The 14,864-nt window shown below is 37.0% G+C and overlaps 1 protein-coding gene across 2 annotated transcripts in view; it reads right to left on the minus strand.

The window, feature by feature from the left end:
* Positions 1-6,552: 6,552 nt before the first annotated feature.
* The window catches only part of DSC3 (desmocollin 3), a 58,436-nt gene continuing 50,124 nt past the window's right edge, over positions 6,553-14,864 (minus strand). Inside the window, exons 15-17 of one of the 2 annotated variants that reach the window (XM_062200251.1) lie at positions 9,296-9,550; positions 7,199-7,241; positions 7,034-7,120 (exon numbers count right to left, since the gene is read on the minus strand). In XM_062200251.1, coding sequence (XP_062056235.1) covers positions 7,215-7,241; positions 9,296-9,550 — 282 coding nt within the window. In that variant the 3' untranslated portion in view covers positions 7,034-7,120; positions 7,199-7,214. Of the gene's footprint in view, positions 7,121-7,198; positions 7,242-9,295; positions 9,551-14,864 lie in introns of both variants that reach the window. The other variant, XM_062200250.1, reaches the window with a different exon arrangement.

Raw genomic sequence — 14,864 nt, forward strand, 5'->3', positions numbered from 1 at the left:
TGGAAGCATTCCCATTAAGATCCAGAATCAGACAAGGATTCCCACCCTTATCATTACTAGTCAACATAGTGCTGGAAGATTTAGAGTCATTAAGCAAGAAAAATAAATCAAAGGGATACAAATTAGGAAGGAGGAAGTTAAACAATCCCTATTTGCCAATGACATGATTCTATATTTAGGGGACCCAAAAGACTCCACTGAGAGATTATTGGGACTCATAGAAGAGTTGGGTAAAGTGGCAGGACATAAAATTCACACACAAAAATCGATAGTCTTTGCATACAAAGACAATGCCATGGCTGAGAAAGAATTTCTAAGATCAATCCCATTCACAATAGCTACAAAAAAAATTAAATACCTTGGAATAAATTTAAACAAAGATGTTGTTAAAGATCTTTACAATTAAAATCACAAAACATTAAAGAAGTAAATAGAAGAGGACAGAAAAATTGGAAAAAAATCTTCCATGTTCATGTACAATTCTATTAAAATGTCCAAAACCAATTTAAAGATTCAATGTGCTCCCAACCAAAATACCAATGACATTCTTCTCTGATCTAGAAAAAGAAGATGCTAAAATCCATATGGAAACCTGAGAGACCCTGAATAGTTAAAGCAATCTTATACAACAAAATCAAAGCTGGAGGCATCACAATACCAGATTTCAAGACATACTATGGGAAAGTTATAACCAAAACAGCCTGGTACTGACACAAAATAGACTTATAGACCAATGGAACAGAATAGAAAATCCAGAAATCAATTCATGCATCTGCAACAAATTAATCTTTGACAAAGGAGCTAAAATCAATCCCTAGAGCAAAGACAATCTTTTCAACAAATGGTGGTAGGAAAATTGGATCTCCACATGCATAAATAGGAAAAAAGACCCCTACCTTACACCTTATACAAAAGTCCACTCAAAAAGGATGAAGGATCTAAATCTATGACCCAAACCCATCAAATTACTAGAGAAACTCTGAAAGACATTGACACAGGCAAGGACTTCTTGGGAAAAAACCCAGAAGCACAGGCAATCAATGCCAAAATTGACAAATGGGGTTATATCAAGCTGAGAAGATTCTGCACTGCAAAAGAAATACTCAGAAAAGTGAAGAGACCACCAGCAGAATGGGAGAAGATATTTGCAAACTATGCGACAGGTAAAGGTTTAATATCCAGAATCTATGAAGAGCTCAAGAAACTCAACAACAAAACAATCTGGTTAAGAAATGAGCAAAGTACTTGAACAGGCATTTGTCAAAAGAGGAAATCCAAATGGTCAACAGACACATGAAAGAATGCTCAGGATCACTAGCAATCAGGAAAATGCAAATCAAAACCACAATGAGATTTCACCTCAGCCCCAGTTAGAATGGCTGTCATGCATAAGTCAACAAATAAATGCTGGTGAGGATGTGGGAGAAAAGATACCGTAATTCACTGTTGATGGGAATGTAAACTGGTCCAGCCACTGCAGAAGACAGTATGGAGATATCTCAGAAATCTGAATGTAGATCTACCATATGACCCAGCCATCCCACTCCTAGGAATTTATTGAGCTCTTTACTTAGTTCAGGGTTAATCTTATGAGTATAAAGTTAACTGAAAATACATCTTTTTAAAAATTAAGAATGGGAATAGGAGAGAGGTGGAAGAAGGGTAAGAGCATGGGTGGGAGGTAGAGTAAAGTCAGAAATATCACTATGTTCCTAAATCTGTGTATAGGAAATACATGAAATTTGTATACCTTAAATTATTTTTTTTAAAAATGCAATCCAAGGAAAAGAAATAAAATGGACACAGAAAAAGCATGAATCAACCATAATTCCATTGTTTGCAAAGAATATGTTCAGATTTTTTTTAAAGATTCGTGTATCTGTTTATTTGAATGGCAGAACAACAGAGAGAGAGAGAGAGGGAGAGACAGAGACAGAGACCTTCCATCTGGTGGTTCACTCCCCAAATAACCACAGTAGCTGAGTAATGAGCCAGACCAAATTCAGGACCCAGAATCTCCATCCTATTCTCCTACATGGGTGGTAGAGACCCAAGTTGTTGAATCATCTTCTGCTGCCTTCTCAGGCATATTGGCAGGAAGCTGGATCAGAAGCATGGTGGTGGGCACTCAAACTGTTACTCTAATGTGGAATGTGGGCATTGCAAGTGACAGCTTAAACCACTGTGCCACAACATTGGCCCTAATTACAAACTTCCTTTCCCCACACACAAAAAAAGGGGATTAGATATAATTTTGTAGTATATCCAACTATATAATTTTACCATGTACTTAACACAATTTTTTTACTGTGTACAGGCAATGTTCTATGTTCTATGTTCCAGGTCTATTAACTAATGTAGTCATCCCAACAATCCTATGAACTTGGAGTTATTATTCTAACTTTACAGATGAGAAAGCTAAGAGAGGTGATAAGGAGGCATTCTAAGGGTTAGATGGCAGAGTCAGATCCATGTTGAAGCATGCTGATTCTAGGGTCCATGACTTTCAATCACTAGGAACCAATATTTAATCAAATCAGTATTTCTGGATACTTGGAATATATACTATCCAAACAAAATTCCAATGACCATTCTTGAAATCAAATTTTTACACACAAGAATAGTGGGGCCGGCGCCCTGGCTCACTTGACTAATCCTCCACCTGCAGCGCCAGCACCCTGGATTCTAGTCCCTGTTGGGGCACCGGATTCCGTCCCAGTTGCTCCTCTTCCAGTCTGGCTCTCTGCTGTGACCCGGAAAGGCAGTGGAGGATGGCCCAAGTGCTTGGGCCCTGCACCCACATGGGGGATCAGGAGGAAGCACCTGGCTTCTGGCTTCGGATTAGCACAGCGCACTGGCTGTGGTGGCCATTTTGGGGGTGAACCAACAGAAGAAAGACCTTTCTCTCTGTCTCTCTCTCTCTCTCTCTCACTAACTCTGCCTGTCAAAAAAAAAAATAGTGGATACAATAAAATATCTTTGAATTAAAATTGTTCAAATTATGTTGGAATCGAAGGAGTTTGAGATAATTAATAAATTTTTGAAGTGGTCAGTCTTACATTTGTGCAGAACACATACACAAGGACAAAGAGTCACTGTGAAACCCACAATTCCTTACCTGGCTGGATTGTCCTGTGGTTAAATGTCAGACAGAATGCATTCTAGAACTGACATAAACAAGGTTAGACTATTGCTTGCTTTTAAAGAAAAATAACCCAGTGTTTTACCTTTAGCTACACTGTTCCTCAAGGTAAAACTCCTGGATCAGTCTACTGTTTGGAACTATCTGCAGCATTCTACAATTAAAAATACTTTCTAGTACTTTTAATTCCAATGAAAATCATGTATGCATGTGTGAGTGGGTGTGTCTGTGTGTATGCATGCATTTAGAGAGAGAGAAAGAGAGAGAGAGAGAGAGACTTATTTGCAAAGTTGTGCACCAAGGCAGAGGTCTCTTTCCAATAATATAACATATATTAATGATGTTCACAATTTAATAATGAATTACTTTTTCTCTAAAATATCTCCCACTGTGATTATTTTAAAATTTACTGTATATGAGTGACATAGACATCTTTCATTTGATTATTGTTTATACCCCTTGCCTATACTCCCGCTGAACAATGGTCTTTTGACTTTTTACTTGTTGGACTCTTTTTGTCATGGAAAATTAAGCCTTTGAGTATAATGTAAATTAAAAATGTTATCTCAAAAATTAAAAATAAAGAAAGACCAAGAGAGAAGGAAGGAAGGAAAAGATAGGGAGGGAAGTATTATATTTTTAGAATTGTATGTATAAGCTGCATGGACTCTGTTCTCTTTATGAGAATTGATGAGAATTGTGTTGTGGTACTCACCACTCCTTTGCTGCGATACTGAGAATCTAATGTATTAATAAATTCCTTTTAAAAACTCCCAAAAAATACAACCAAAATGTTATTAAGGACTTCTATTTCCGTGCCATCCTTAAAAACAATTTTGAAACATGATCTCCTTAAAATTATTTAATCTTTACATAGAACAAAGACAAGAAACCAAGTTACCATTACTTTATTATATCATATAGATGTAGATACTATTTTAACACATCAACTTTTCCCTTATTTGAATCTGACAAGTACATTTAACAGCAAAGTAACTTCTTCTTTAAAAGTGTTTTTTTTTTCAGCTACTTGAAAGGCAGTCAGAGAAGAGAGAGAGAGAGAGAGATGGATGAGAGGGAAAAAAAGGAAGAGATATTTTCCATGCACTGGTTCACTCTCCAATGCCTATAAATAACCTCAGCTGGCCAGGCCAAAGCCTGGAGCCAGAAACTCCATTCAGATTTGCCACATCGGAGGCCTAACCCACTGCATCACAACACATACCTTGAATAGTAACTTCTTTTAGTAACAAAATTAAAGCTGTTTAAAGTGCTGCAAAAAATAGAACAAACTCCTTGGCATTTTAGACAATTAAGCACTCCCTCATAATGTAACAAAATCTCATCTGTACATTGACAAAAATTCAAGATCATTCAGTGAAAAAAAAAGATATTTTCCTGAATACTGAAAGAGCTAATTTTCACCTTACAGTTACAAGGAAAGAAAAATATTATATGTTTTAAATGATTGCATCAAAATAAGAAGACTTTAAGAGGGAAATTATTCTTTTAAAAGCTAAGTCTACAAAACCTAATTTCAGGTACTAATAAAAATATAGAACCCAATCAGAATTTCAGAGACATATTTAATTGAAGAACTTCTTAGTATGCAGAGGGCTACAGAAGGAATAAAGCATTTCTCATGAATGCTTTGTTTGTTCTGTACAACCAGCCCAGACCCATTCTATAAATGCCTTCAGACTCATGATGTACTCAGCTCCCTTCTCCATGATTCCACACTCCAAATAAGGTGAGTCGTGGAGAAGAAGTTGGCTGCTACATTGCCAAAATCAGATGACAATTGCACTGGCCTGGGAAAAGACAGAAAAGGGGGAGCCAAGCCTAGGGGGTAAAAATGAAACCAACAATATTGCCTTTACAACCACTCAGGTCCTTGGTTGGCCTCTTGCCTTTTGCCCAAGAGAGCCTAGGTCGTCAAGTTGCTCTGGCTCTCCAAATGGACATGCATTCTTCTGAAATCCTTTGTGTCCCAAATGGGCAACTCCATCTTTGTCTTTATTTCTTGCGTTATTTTTAAAATGTCTCATAAGGAAGCAAACTGATACAAATGATTTAGGTACAATGAAATATACCTAAAGGTGATTGAAAATCAGCATTCTTGGCTATCTAAGTAAGTCTCTGCTGCACATTTCATGGACAATATTGGCATAGAGATGAAAGAAGGGTGCCAAGAAGTATTGGCATGCCTTGAAGCACACCAGTTCTGAAACCAGGCAGCTGGTGGGGAAAAGAAATTTATTTTGTTGTCCTCAGGATGTGACTAGAACACAGTACAAGCAATGACAGGGTTGTGGGCTTGGGTCGAAAGACAGAAACTCTCCAATCAACGCTTCCAATAAGAATTGCCCCCAGCTGACTTTAGCCTCCAAATTCTAATGAAGAGGATTCAGTTATTTGATTCTCAGTAAAAGGGATGTTGATAGATAATAGAGAGAAAGAAAATAGTGATAGAGTACCTAATTTCAGCAAAACAAGTTTTTAAATGTTTTTAGTATTAGCTTTCAAGAACATCACTTCTTCTCTGGAAACTTGCCACCAGAAAGCAAGGAACTCTAGCTATAAGATATTCCTCAATCTACTATTAACTCGTGAATGCAACAGTATTTAAACAGACTGCAAAGCAAATGTATTGCACCACCTGTTTCCTCTGTCCTTCTTAGTGAAATCAGATAAGTTTTATTTGTTTATAATGCCAAAAAATGGCCATGAACTCTTCCTGTGATGCTCATATAACTCATAAGAACCAGGCATAAGAAACTCTCTCACTTTTCCCACTGCAGGAAAACCACATAACAGCCTCAGTTTATAGTAACATTTTTCTCTTTGTCTTCATTTCATTTTAAATGTTGTACTGTTTAAAAATTTTTTGTACACACTCGTTTCCAATTATGTTCCTATGGAAAAGAGTCACTCCATAGACCAGCTCAACAAACTTGCTCTCAAAGAGAGAAATTGGCAGGGTGGTGGTGGAGGGAGTTGAATCAATTCTTAAAAGTTGCACAATTTTTAAATTTAATGTTAATTGTTTCTCTCCTTAAACTTTCTTAAAATAGTAGTATTTAATATTTTTCTATTTTTAAACTATCATAAAAAGTGAGTATACAACACAGTATCAGTATAGCTTAGCTTTTATTAGATTAATATTTATCAAACATAATTACTAAGAAAATATTTGTAGAGAGGAGACCCTTTTAGCCCTCAATTCTAATGCTACAGCATGAGATTTGGTTGTTGTGCATTTTAATATTTTGCACTTCTTGGTAAAAATAAGCAACACATTGTTCTAAAAAGCAAATTGGTAGATACTGCTATATAAAATTTTTTAAATTCATTTTATATTCAGATTTTTTTCAACTTACAATGGAATTACATTTTTATAAATGAAAATATTCTAAGTCAAAAATTAATGTACTGCAACTGACCTACTGAACATCAGAGCTTAGAAACACAGTACCCTGTAGAGTTTCACCCCTGTGATTTTGTGGTTCTCTGGGAACTGAGGTTATTACTGCCCAGTATCTTGAGAGGGCATATTAACCACAATTACTAGCCTGAGAAAAGGACAAAATTCAAACTTGGAAGCATAGTTTCTATTGAATGCACATAGTTTTCACACCATGATAAAGCTGAAATATTATATGTAGCACCATCATAAGTCAGGAGCCATCTCTATATAAATCGTAACTGAAATTTGCAGTATCATTTTTGGAAACCTCCAAAACATATAGCAAAGACATCTCTAATTGTAGCATTGAGACATTATCTCTTTGTACATGCTTCTGCTAACGTAATGAATTTAGGTTCCAAGTTATTTAAGAAGTCAAGTCCATCTTCTTCCTGCTTTTCACTGCAGCAGCCTACAGAGCCAGCTGGAGAGCCTCTTCCTTCATAGTTATATGCAAGAACATAATCTTGAGATGGCATGTGCTCTTCATCCTGATTACACAGATGTAACTTCTGCAAAATTTTTAAAAATGGATTTATTATTGTTTAAAACAAGTTAAACATATGAACATAAAATTTATTTTTATTTACCTTTTATGTTTAATTTTTAACCAGTGTGTCCTCTAATGGATTCCTACACACAGAAAATGCACATGGTTGGTCTATATCACAATTGTACTATAAAGTCAGTATAGTCTACATTTCTAGTAATCCATACACATAAAAATTATGTATACAGTGTTATATTTAAGTACATTTGAGTTAGGATTAAATGCTAATTCCTGAATTTTATATATCTAGAAGTCTAGCTAGTCCACAAGGTTGAGAAAATATGTATCATGTTGAAGAATTTGACCTTGAAAGTCAAACAATCCTGATTTTTAGTCAAAGCTCTGGCTCTACCAACTAGTTATGGGATTTTTGAGCAAATTGCTAAACATCTTTAGGTTTCAATCTCTTCATTTCCAAAATGAGAATACAGTGACCATCTGGTAGGATTATTTTGGAAATTAATGGTGAAACAATAATGCAGATTTACTACATAGGCCTTAGAACCAATTTTCCAAGATAATCAAAATATGGCAAAACACAGAGTTGCACAAAAAAATTCATTGAATTTAAAATGTCAACCTAATCCATATTGCAAAAATAGGGCATTTGTAATGAAGAGAGACCAGGCATTCAGCCCTGTCTACTGCCATCAGGTATGCCACCAGTCTGTTTGTAGACTTGTAAAATTTCTAGGCCTCTACCCTTTCCTCCCCGGTAGGCTCACTCTGCCTCTAAATCAGAGCACATTTAACTGGCTTAACCTACCAATTTTACAAAAAAAAAAAAAAAGAAAAAAAGAAAAAGAAAATTAACAGCAACAACAAAAAACCCTGCTCTGGACACATCACAGAATATTGTCCATTTGTAGCCAAATCAAGGATTAAGGACTTCTGATCAGATGTTTCTGTAGGAATAGCATTGGTATCTTCTGATGAAAGAGGTGAAAACACTACACAAGAAAGAACTTCTAGGGACTTTGGCACAGAGGATACAATGCTATTTGGGAAGCCGGTATCCCATATCAGGGTGCCTCGATTCAGATCCCAGCACTGCTCCCAATTCCAGCTTCCTGCTAATCCATACCCTTGGGAAGCATCAGGTGATGACTGACCTAGATTAAGTTCCAGGCTCCTGGTTTCAGCCTGACCCAGCCTTGGCCATCACTGACATTTGGGGATGACACCAGCAAATGGAAGATTTCTGTGTGTCTGTCTCTGTTTTCCTCTCTAACTTTCAAATAAACAAATACAATAAACTAAAGAGAATTTAATCCAGAAATTCTAAACCCTAGATATACATACAAATCACCTGAAAAAAAAATGATGCCAAACTAGTTAAATGAGAATCTTTCAGGGTAGAGCACAGGCATTCATATTAGTTAAAAGCTTCCTCCCATAAAAAAAGAAAAAAAAAGCCTCCCATTGCATTTTGATGTGGATTGAGAATCTCTCATTTAATTAATCCTTCCTTTCATATTATTAATTTCCTCTAAATAAAAGCAATTTGTATTTGCTTGGTACTTAACATACTAAAAATATTTCATATAATGGTGATTATAGTGGATTATATATTTCAAAATTTTAGGGCAGTAAATATTAAAAGCTGTCACTATAAAAAATAAGCATTTGAGACAATTAATATGTTAACAAGTTTGACTTAATCACTCCACATTCTACATATAAGTATACTATAACATTTTCAACCATATAAGATTCATGATTATAATTTATAAAATTTTCATAAAATAAAAAACAAAAAATAAATATTTCACATGAATCTTGTTATTTATTGTTTATCCCAAAACTGTGTAGAAATGTTTGTTTTCCTTCTTCTATATAAAAAAGTTTCATGAGATAAAACAATATCTAATAATGAAACTTTAGTGAATGATGTGAGAAATCTCCACTTTTTATGAGATTTTAGAAATTAAGTGAAATAGAATAGAATAAAACAGACCTTTTACATTAGATAATGTAAAAGAATCAAAAAGTATTTTAAAATGACCAAAGCAAGCAAGAGAAGAGAAATGGAACAATATAGAAAAGCAGATTATGAAAATATCTTTTAATTTCAATTTCTCATTCTTTCCACTTGGATACTTAAATTTTACAGTCAAAAATACATGGGAAAACTCACTTCACCAAGTCGGGGCTGAGTGAAATTGTGCCACTCAGAGTAAGTGTATCTGCAGTTTTCCATCTCCACCTGTCCTCCCCTGCAGGAATCCAAGGTATGGTGATGCCCAGCCCCCCGACAGGAGTCTAAGGTCTGGTGTCCCTTCAGCATTTCAATGGTCTCTGGCCCTCCATTTCTGACTCCTGATCCCATGGTGCCACAAAAGCCTTGGCTAGAGTTGTTGCCAGTCTGTGTCATAAATCCATTGGCAGAGCACTGAAATAAAAGCAAATAAAGCCATTCATGTTGGGAGGAAATATCCAAGTCAATTAACAAGAAGATAAGAGAAAGAAAACACTTATTCAATCTTTCATTCATTGATCCATTCAACAGATATTAGTTTCTAATTATACGCAAAAATCCCAAGGCCTATGCAATGATGGACGTAGTCCCTCAATAGGTTTCAAGAAGCTCTTATTCCCATGGGGGGAAAAATCAAAAAATTATTCTACTATGTAGGTGAGCACAGACTGCCATAAGAGCACAAAAGCACAACATCAAAATTCAAACCCAGAGAGACCAGGTGGAGTAGTCTGGGAAAACTTGGAGCTGAGGGACTGAAGACCAGGAAGAGTGGGAGGAAGGATGCAATACCTTCAGGAGAGTCTGGACACAAAGGCAGTGGGGTGCTTCAGTCAGCTGAGAATGGTTATTGCATAGAGGACTGAGTGAGAGAGGGAGAAAGTGAAAAAGAGAGAAAAGGAGAGAGAAAGAGAGAGGGAGGGAGGGAGGGAGAGGAGAGAAAGAGAGCATGACAGAACCCACTCTGGCAAGGTATAAAAGGTCAGAGGATATAAAGATCTATAAACCACGCAAAAAATAGACATAATCATGAAGATTATGGATACCCAATGAAGTAATTTCACCTATTAGGGGGTGGAACATACTTAAAATTATCACTCTGGGCACTAATGTGGGAAATAAATATGGAGATAAGTTTAGTGTCACAGTTTAGTGACAGGGGTCACTGTATTATTGAAAAATGATAAGGACATAAGACAAAATCAAAGCAGTGATAATTGAAGAAGTGGTTGAACTCCATCAGAGTCTACTAGTGGTACAGAGGGATGAGGCAGAAAAGGGAAGAGTTAGAAACTGTCCCTTTGTGCTTCACTTGTGCAACAAGACAGAGGGTGTAACTCATTAAGATAGGGAAGATGTATTCATAGGCAAGAGGAGAGTGAGCAGTTTAATTGCGAAAACATAAACAAGAGAAACACATGGAACATCCAAGATGAACCTATGGATATGTGGATTTTGAGCTCAGCTGAGCAATCTAACCTGGAGATAAAATTCTGGAATTCACTATCAAAGATGTGGTAGTTGAAGCCACAGGAAAAGATATCCAGAGAAAATTGTACATCAAAGCCAGGTGAGTGGGGGACAGTTGGGGGGATTAATGATAGAAGCATCAGAAAAATCAAGTATTAAACTGTGAATTAGGGGGGTCGGCACTGCAGCATAGAAGGTTAATCCTCCACCTACAGTGTAGGCATCCCATATGGGAATAGATTCACGTCCTGGCTACTCCGCTTCAGATCCAGCTCCCTGCAATTGAGCCCGAGAAAGCAATATTTGAGAGAAATGTGATACCCCACATTAACAGACTGCAGAAGAAAAACCATATGATTATCTCAATAGATGCAGAGAAAGCATTTGATAAAATAAAACACCCCCACATGATGAAAACTGTAAGCAAACTGGGTATGGAAGGAACATTCCTCAAAACAATCAAAGGAATTTATGAAAAACCCACAGCCAACATCCTATTGAATGGAGAAAAGTTGGAAGCATTTCCACTGAGATTTGGTACCAGACATGGATGCCCACTCTCACCACTGCTATTCAATATAGTTCTCGAAGTTTTAGCCAGAGCTATTAGGCAAGAAAAAGAAATTAAAGGGATACAAATTGGGAAGAAAGAACTCAAACTATCCCTCTTTGCAGATGATATGATTCTTTATTTAGGGGACCCAAAGAACTCTACTAAGAGACTATTGGAACTCATAGAAGAGTTTGGCAAAGTAGCAGGATATAAAATCAATGCACAAAAATCAACAGCCTTTGTATACACAGGCAATGCCACGGATGAGGAAGAACTTCTAAGATCAATCCCATTCACAACAGCTACAAAAACAATCAAATACCTTGGAATAAACTTAATCAAGGACGTTAAAGATCTCTATGATGAAAATTGCAAAATCTTAAAGAAAGAAATAGAAGAGGATACCAAAAAATGGAAAAATCTTCCATGCTCATGGATTGGAAGAATCAATATCATCAAAATGCTCATTCTCCCAAAAGCAATTTACAGATTCAATGCAATACCAATCAAGATACCGAAGACATTCTTCTCAGATCTGGAAAAAATAATGCTGAAATTCATATGGAGACACAGGAGACCTCGAATAGCTAAAGCAACCTTGTACAACAAAAACAAAGCCGGAGGCATCACAATACCAGATTTCAGGACATACTACAGGGCAGTTATAATCAAAACAGCATAGTACTGGTACAGAAACAGATGGATAGACCAATGGAACAGAATAGAAACACCAGAAATCAATCCAAACATCTGCAGCCAACTTATATTTGATCAAGGATCCAAAACCAATCCCTGGAGTAAGGACAGTCTATTCAATAAATGGTGCTGGGAAAATTGGATTCCCACGTGCAGAAGCATGAAGCAAGACCCCTACCTTTCACCTTACACAAAAATCCACTCAACATGGATTAAAGACTTAAATCTATGACCCAACACCATCAAATTATTAGAGAGCATTGGAGAAACCCTGCAAGATATTGGCACCGGCAAAGACTTCTTGGAAAAGACCCCCAGAAGCACAGGCAGTTAAAGCCAAAATTAACATTTGGGATTGCATCAAATTGAGAAGTTTCTGTATGGCAAAAGAAACAGTCAGGAAAGTGAAGAGGCAACTGACAGAATGGGAAAAAGTATTTGCAAACTATGCAACAGATAAAGGGTTGATAACCAGAATCTACAAAGAGATCAAGAAACTCCACAACATCAAAACAAACAACCCACTTAAGAGATGGGCAAAGGACCTCAATAGACATTTTTCAAAAGAAGAAATCCAAATGGCCAACAGGCACATAAAAAATGTTCAAAATCATTAGCAATCAGGGAAATGCAAATCAAAACCACAATGAGGTTTCACCTCACCCCAGTTAGCATGGCTCACATTAAGAAATCTACCAACAACAGATGCTGGAGAGGATGTGGGGAAAAAGGGACACTAACCCACTGTTGGTGGGAATGCAAACTGGCTAAGCCACTAGGGAAGTCAGTCTGGAGATTCCTCAGAAACCTGAATATAACCCTACCATACAACCCAGCCATCCCACTCCTTGGAATTTACCCAAAGGAAATTAAATTGGCAAACAAAAATGCTGTCTGCACCTTAATGTTTATTGCAGCTCAATTCACAATAGCTAAGACCTGAAACCAACCCAAATGCCCATCAACAGTAGACTGGATAAAGAAGTTATGGGACATGTACTCTATAGAATACTATACAGCAGTCAAAAACAATGAAATCCGGTCATTTGCAACAAGATGGAGGAATTTGGAAAACATTAGGCTGAGTGAATTAAGCCAGTCCCAAAGGGACAAATATCATATGTTCTCCCTGATCGGTGAAAACTAACTGAGCACCAAAGGGGAAACCTGTTGAAGTGAAATGGACACTATGAGAAACAGTGACTTGATCAGCTCTTGTCCTGACTGTTGATGTACAATGTAATACTTTATCCCATTTTAGTATTTTTTTTGTTCCAGTACTAGTGGTTGAACTCTGTAATTAACACACAATTATTCTTAGGTGTTTAAATTTTAACTGAAAACTGATCCCTGTTAAATATAAGAGTGGGAATAAGAGAGGGACGAGATGTACAATTTGGGACATGCTCAATTGGATTTGCCCCAAATAGTAGAGTTAGAAACGTGCCAGGGAATTCCAATACAATCCCATCAAGGTGGCATGTACCAATGCCATCTCACTAGTCCAAGTGATCAATTTCAGTTCATAATTGATCACACTGATAGGTCTAACATTCAAAGGGATCACACAAGCAAGACTAGTGTCTGCTAATACTAACTGATAGAATCAAAAAGGGAGAGAACGATCCATCATGGGAAGTGGGATACACAGCAGACTCATAAAATGGCAGATGTCCTAAATAGCACTCTGGCCTCAGAATCAGCCCTTAAGGCATTCGTATCTGGCTGAAGAGCCCATGAGAGTATTTTAGGTATGGAAATCCAAGACACTCTGGGAAAAAAAAAAAAAGAAGAAGAAGAAGAAGAAGATCTAAATGAAAGATCTCAGTGAGTGAGATCCCAGTGGAAAGAATGGGACCATCAAAGAAGGTGGTACCTTTCTCTGAAAGGAGGAGAGAACTTCCACTTTGACTATGACCCTGTTGGAATAAGATCGAAGTCGGCAAACTCTAAAGGCTTCCATAGCCTTGGCAACTCATGACTAGAGCCTAGGGAGATTACTGGCACCATAAACAAGAGTGTCAAATTGTTAAGTCATCAACAGGAGTCATTGTGTACTTACTTCTCATGTGGGATCTGTCCTTAATGTGTTGTCCAACATGAAGTAATGCTATAACTAGTACTGAAACAGTATTTTACACTTTATGTTCCTGTGTGGATGCAAACTGATGAAATCTTTACTTAATATATACTAAATCGATCTTCTGTATATAAAGATAATTGCAAATGAATCTTGATGTGAATGGAATGGGAGAGGGAGCGGGAGATTGGAGGGGTGCAAGTGGGAGGGAAATTATGGGGGAGGGAAGCCATTGTAATCCATAAACTGTACTTTGGAAATTTATATTTACTAGATAAAAAAAGAGAGAGAGAGAAAGCAGTATTTGGGCCCTTGTACCCACATGGGAGACTTGCAAGAAGCTTCTGATTCCTGGTTTTTGCCTGGCCCATCCCCAGCGGTCCTGGCCATTTGGAGAGTGAACCAGTGCATGGAAGATCTCTCTCTCTCTCTCTCTCTCTCTCTCTCTCTCTCTCTGTCTCTCTCTCTCTCTCTTTTCCTCTCTATTCCTCCCTTCTCTCTCTGTATCCCTACTTTTCAAAAAAATAAATAAATCTATGAAAAAAAAAGACAGTGGAGATAATGGAAATTCTCTTCTCTTCACCCTTTTGTAACTGACTTTCAAATAAATAAAATATTTAAAAAGAAAGAATCTCCTCATAATTAGGCTCTCTAATGTGGGATCTTCTGATCAACATAAGATTTTTCTATCTTATAAAAGATTTGTGTATTCATTTGAAAGGCAGGGAGAGAGAGAGAGAGAGAGATTGAGAAATTGATTTTCTATCCACTGGTTCTCTTCCCAAATGACTGCCAACAGCCAGGAACTTCATTCCATCCCGGTCTTCTAAGTGGGTAGCAGGGGACCAATTACTTGGGCCATCTTCCATTGACTTTCCTTGTGTATTATTAGGAATATGGATCAAAAACTGAGTTGCTGGAACTCTAAC

Source organism: Lepus europaeus, chromosome 9 (assembly GCF_033115175.1).
Source record: "Lepus europaeus isolate LE1 chromosome 9, mLepTim1.pri, whole genome shotgun sequence".
In the NCBI taxonomy this organism is placed as follows: Eukaryota; Metazoa; Chordata; class Mammalia; order Lagomorpha; family Leporidae; genus Lepus; species Lepus europaeus.